The following is a 5,950-nucleotide window of genomic DNA, read 5'->3' as shown; positions in this document are numbered from 1 at the left end:
CACTATATCTCTTTATATTAAATATATATATATTAGAGAAGAGCGAGGGAGAGGGAGAACCACCTCCGCCCCCTCTTTTTAAAAATTTTTAATTTTTTTTTTTTTGTAAGGATCCCAAGAGCTAAGGTGGCTGCAGAGGGGAGAGCGGCGCGAGCCAAGTGGGGGAGGGTGGAGGAAACCCGGGAGAAGGCTTTCTCCAGCCCCCAAAGTTTTGATGATGACCATGACTACGATGGCTGACGGCTTGGAAGGCCAGGACTCGTCCAAATCCGCCTTCATGGAGTTCGGGCAACAACAGCAGCAGCAACAGCAGCAACAGCAGCAGCAGCAGCAGCAGCAACAGCAGCAGCAGCCGCCGCCGCCGCCGCCGCCGCCGCCGCCGCCGCCACAGCCGCACTCGCAGCAGAGCTCCCCGGCCATGGCAGGCGCGCACTACCCTTTGCACTGCCTGCACTCGGCGGCGGCGGCGGCGGCGGCGGCTGGCTCGCACCACCATCACCACCAGCACCATCACCACGGCTCGCCCTACGCGTCGGGCGGCGGCAACTCCTACAACCACCGCTCGCTCGCCGCCTACCCCTACATGAGCCACTCGCAGCACAGCCCTTACCTCCAGTCCTACCACAACAGCAGCGCGGCCGCCCAGACGCGAGGGGACGACACAGGTGAGAGGCCACCGGGGCATCTCGCTTCTCCCGCCTCCCCGCTGCCCCCCACCCCGCCCGCCCCGCTCACTTCCTCAACGCCCGGGCCTCTGCCGGCCCCCTCCCCCAGGCGGCCTGGCGCGCCCCCGGCCAGGCCTTGTGCGCGCCGGCTCTCCTGGCGCCTGCCTGCCGGCCTCGCCTAGCCGGGCCCCTTTGCGCCGCCGCGGACCCTCGGCTTCCCCGTGGCGCGGCCCGCCTCGCTCCCTAGTCTCCCGTGCGCCGATGGGGCCGCGCCTCCTGTCCGGCGCAGGCTTCGCTCAACGAGTTGGCCCTCATTGCGCTCTCCAGCCCGCTGTGTCTGTGCGCCCTTTGCCTCCCTCCTCCCCTCCGGGCTGTGACCCGCGTTTGGCAGGACTGGGGACATTTCTGCGCTGGAACTGGGGAGCGTGTTTTGCCCCCCGCCCCCAATCCAATCTGGGCAGCCAGTGGCCTACTTTGCATGGGTTGCCCGGTGCGCTTCGGTGACCCAGAGGAAAGATGGCATGGCCTCAAGCTCTGGTTAAGCTGGTGACAGTTAGGTTCTTTCCCGCGGGCTTTGAGGTGTTGCACTCACCCCCACCCGTGACCGGACCCCCTCCCTCTGTATTTTCAATACACTGTTGGCTGTTCCTTTGTTCGTGGAGGAGAAGCGGAGGGCCTCGGGCGGATGGTTCTCAGCACCCGAGAAGGGGACAAAGTTGCCATTCGAGGCTCAGCTTGCTCGGAAGGTGGTCTGAACGTCTGGTTGTGTTTTGTTTGGGGTTTTGGTTCTTTTCAGCAGAATAATTTCAAACACGCCAAAGGGTTTTGCTGTACCGGGCTTGGAACTAGTGACATCAAGTCAACTGGCCGCATAAACACCAGGGTGGCTCAAGCACAGCTTAAGGCACTGTAATGCCAGAACTGGGGCCTGGCTCCACGGAGAGAACAGCCGCCCCACGGCGCCGCGCGCCCCAGAGAGCGGCCGGCGCCGCCTCTTCTGCGGCAGAGCGAGGCTGTTTGCCCGAGGGCCGCGGGCGCTCCCTCGGACCAGCCACCGCGCATTGTTAGTGCGAGTCAGGGGCTGGGAAAAGCTTTTACAGCCTCTGGGAGCACCTGGGCACCGTGAACCCCGAGAGGTCAGGGTGGCGTAGGGACGCTTTGAGGAAATCCTTATTGATCTTTGGGGACAACCTGCGCAAGCCAGGCCATGCTTAGTGAGACTGCAGAAGTAACCTCACGGTGACTACTCTGTACCCTTTGCTTGCAGATCAACAAAAAACCACAGTGATTGAAAACGGGGAAATCAGGTTCAATGGAAAAGGGAAAAAAATTCGGAAGCCTCGGACCATTTACTCCAGCCTGCAGCTCCAGGCTTTAAACCACCGCTTTCAGCAAACTCAGTACCTGGCCCTTCCCGAGAGAGCCGAACTGGCAGCTTCCTTAGGACTGACACAAACACAGGTAATTCCCGAGAAGCCCGAATATCCCTGAAATGCTGACCCAGCTTGCAGATCGGGCAGGGAGCACATCAGGAGGAATTCTTGGCCTAGTCAACCAAGGATGGAAGATTAATGACAAATGCCTTTGCTCCAGTTACGCATTTTCCTGGGACAACAGTTTGGAATAAATGAATGCTGGATTGGATTTGCACATCTCCCCAACCCTCGGCGACCCCACCCCAGTGTAGTGTCCTTTGGTGACCAAACTCATCATTTATTCGAGTCTTATTTCAAAATAGAACAACATGAAAGAGAGAGAAAAAGATGTTCAGGCCAGGAGGCAGAATAAGATCTGCATATATATATATATATATATATATATATATATATATGTCTTTTTTTAAGGGTCCTTTTGTGGGCCCTTGGGCTTAAGGATTTCAGCTTGTTGACAGAAATAATTATGAAGTGAAATAAAGAGAGGAGACAGGCACAGGCTCCAGTAGGATTTTGTAGAGGGACCAAGGTGCCAACTATTCATCCTGGGATGGGTGAGGTGAGTTTTTCTGAAGATTGCCCTAAGTTCAATGGTTAAGTCATCCTAGGTGAGTAGCTGGTGCTGGCCGAGGTATCTCCCTAGAGCACAGGACTTAGGAGCAATGGCAGAGTTGGAGATCAAAGAGAAATGCTCCCTAAATTACAGCAGGTGAAGCCTCAGTTAAGTACAGTTGCTGAAGTTCTGCTGTCCTACTAATTTGAAAGACATATGGGGCCTTTCAGACTTCACAAGAAGGGGCTTAGGCAGGTATATTAAGACCCTGGTCATAAAGCCAGGCTGCAATCACCTGTGGTTTCTGTCCTTGTCGATTAACTTAGCTGCATGGGGTGGTAGGCCTCATGTGAGGTGGGCGATCTTCAGCAAGGGGACTTTAGGTTTTATGAGACTCTTGCTGGGGAATGATTGTGTGGTGCCTTAGAACAGATGCTCCTAAGCTCTTTTCAATTCATCCTGCTTTCTCTTGCCATGTTGCCACTGGAAATATGTGGGGCTTGAAACGAAGGGATTCCTGCTACTCAGTAACTTGTGTTCCTCTTGGAAAAGCAGATCCCTATGGCTAAAGAATTTTAAAGGTAAAGGAAGCTGCACCATAGAATTTCTTTCTTCAAATAAAGGAGACCTCGTATGTTAGCTTAGATATTCTCTTATCCTAGATTCCTGATTCCCATTTAATTTCCAGGGGCCCTTTGACTTTAAGTGACTGCACTAACAATCATGGGATGATTGCTGACCACAATTTTACTAAGCAATGTACAAAGTAAGGAATGAGGGAGGTACAATTCCTAATCTCTGCAGGATTATGGGGATATATTTATGTAGGGAGAAAGATGCCCCATGCACAGTTTGTGGCATGTGCAATATATGCATAGGGATGTTTGGGGCATTTGGATATAAATATATAGGCTTTAATCTGTTCATAGTCATTTGTTCACTGTACATGCATAGAGATGTCAGGTTTGGGGTTGGTAAATATTTCTTGGAAAACAGACTATCAGAAAAAGTGCATTCAGTTGACTGATCCAAAAGTTTCCTGTTTAAAAATCCTTCTTTAGACTTTGAACCCAGCTATCTCATTCACCCTCATTCTTATTTTATTCTTATTTATGCTGTTGTTTTATACCTAGGTTTGCATCGAACTGAAGAGTTTAGGTATCCAGACAAGATACCTAGTAGATGGGTGGGTAGAGTTTGGGGAAGAGGCTAGAAAGAGGTGGAGGAAGGCGGGGACTGGAGGGCTTGGTGTTTTCGCGTTTGTTTTATTATTATTATCATTACATTAAATAACTGCTTCCAAAGCCTCATCTTGAGGTACCGGGTGCATGTTTTCAAACCTAATGATCAATCGCTGCTGCGTTTCGTTCCAGGTGAAGATATGGTTTCAGAACAAACGCTCTAAGTTTAAGAAACTGCTGAAGCAGGGCAGTAACCCGCATGAGAGCGACCCTCTCCCGGGCTCAGCGGCCCTGTCGCCACGCTCGCCCGCGCTGCCTCCAGTGTGGGACGTTTCCGCCTCGGCCAAGGGCGTCAGTATGCCCCCCAACAGCTACATGCCTGGCTATTCCCATTGGTACTCCTCGCCACACCAGGACACGATGCAGAGACCACAGATGATGTGAGTTGTTCGAGGGAAATCGATACCCTAGGGAAACATCTAAACAAGGCCAGGAGGATCCGGGACCTGCTTGCAGCTGCCAAACCGAGCCGAAGGAGCAGGCTCTGGAGAACTTCTGCCTGGGGAGACTGCGTACTCTCTCTCGTCTCTGTCTCTCTCTCACCTCCCTTCTTCTCCTACCTCCTCTGTTCTTTTCTTCCGTCCCACCTTTCTTTTCCTTTTTCCTATTCTTTCCTCATCTGCCTTTTCCCTTGAGCAGCCTCAGTAATTGATCGTGCATCTTAGGGAGAGAGGGAGGGAGGGAGGGAGGGAGAGGCTGGTTACTATGCCAGCGCTCCTGAAACCCCTCATTGTAAGTATATTTTCCCTTACCCCTTGGGATCCAGGCTCTGAGCCTCTTCTTCTCTTTGGGAGTATCCATCAAAACAACTTTTTTACAGACATTTCCCCCCCCACCAGAAGAATCTGCGCAAACATGGCAGCGTTTTTACTTGTTTAATGAACTTAAGACATTACATGATGAAACAGAAGCATTTCAGACTCCTACGTTTTTATTTACCAATCCTAGACTGACAAAAAAAAAAGAAAGAAAGAAAGAAAAGAAGAAAAAAAGAGAGAAAGAAAAGAAAACCCCTCACATAGCAGCCATTCTCTAAAGAAAAAGGGAAAATCGGCTGTAAGATTAGAACGTTACCACAAAGGGAACACTGCATGTTTTATCAAAATGCAATGAGCAAGAATGATGATTTCAAAACAAAACAAAACCACTCTTTCCCCACCCCACCCCCAAACCCTGAATTGGAATCAGGAAAGACAGGGGAAACAACCAAATCATGGTTCTATTGCTTTGATACCTTTACTAGGTGAATTGGTGGCATTCACTATGCTAATAGGGACGTTTATATCAAGAAACATTTCTGTATATATTGTTGAATTTTAGTTGTACATATACTTTGTATGTTTTTGTCTTCTTTCATATATGGAGTAAAAGCCACAAAACGCTGGGAGTGTCTTGTATATTTCTATGTGTGTCTATCTCATCACTTCCTCCTCCCTCCCTCTCAGTATATATTCTATCATTCTAAAAAGAATTCCCATTTCCTAATATGGGAAGCCCCATATATAAACATCAAGTTCCTGCAAAGATGTCAGTTTGAAGCACTAGTCTTTGTCTTAAGTAATTTAATGTTAACCATGGAGGTTTTCTCAGCTTCCTTTATATATTTTTTATTGTAATTTCTTCTATTTAAAAAAATTAGAATGATCTATCCCCTGACAACCCCTAGACATCCAGTAGTTTCTAGTGCTGAAACTGAGTGTTCTCCTTTCCCTTTGCTCAGCTACAGCAATACAGCTGTATGTCTTTCTTTGGAAGCAGTTTTTAACAAACAAACAAAAGGAACGGAAAATAAACGCACAATTATGACTATTTAATGTTACAACCCTTTGCAAGCTAGCTAGGTAGGAAAAAGCATGCTCCTGGATGAAATACATCTTCCGATCTTGTGGAAAGCTTAGAAATAATGGAAATGAAAAGTCCTTTCGTCATGCAAGCAGGAAGCCCCATACTGCGAGAATTAATGGCTACAGACCTGGGCATCCTTCAAATTATGAACCTTGAAACCACTGAGCCATTTATCAGAAGTCAATAGAGATACTCAGAGTGCTCCATATAATG

General features: G+C 49.4%; 1 protein-coding gene across 1 annotated transcript; it reads left to right on the top strand.

Moving 5' to 3' along the window:
- The first annotated feature begins 214 nt into the window (after positions 1 to 214).
- DLX6 (distal-less homeobox 6) lies at positions 215 to 4,276 on the top strand. The gene is made up of 3 exons (XM_036247553.1): positions 215 to 665; positions 1,933 to 2,126; positions 4,025 to 4,276. Exons 1-3 carry the CDS (start codon positions 215 to 217, stop codon positions 4,274 to 4,276), a joined length of 897 nt encoding a protein of 298 aa, XP_036103446.1.
- The last annotated feature ends 1,674 nt before the right edge of the window (positions 4,277 to 5,950 follow it).

This window comes from Molossus molossus, unplaced genomic scaffold (genome assembly GCF_014108415.1).
Source record: "Molossus molossus isolate mMolMol1 unplaced genomic scaffold, mMolMol1.p scaffold_m16_p_7, whole genome shotgun sequence".
Lineage (NCBI taxonomy): Eukaryota > Metazoa > Chordata > Mammalia > Chiroptera > Molossidae > Molossus > Molossus molossus.
The sequence above is the reverse complement of the archived record's forward strand: the minus strand, read 5'-3'. Positions and strand labels throughout refer to the sequence as shown.

Excerpts from the sequence above, each read along its gene's own strand:
- DLX6 (XM_036247553.1), top strand. The coding sequence starts at position 215 with ATGATGACCATGACTACGATGGCTGACGGCTTGGAAGGCCAGGACTCG. Across the intron at positions 666-1,932 it reads GACGCGAGGGGACGACACAG|ATCAACAAAAAACCACAGTG; the intron begins GTGAGAGGCCAC and ends CTTTGCTTGCAG. Across the intron at positions 2,127-4,024 it reads TAGGACTGACACAAACACAG|GTGAAGATATGGTTTCAGAA; the intron begins GTAATTCCCGAG and ends GTTTCGTTCCAG.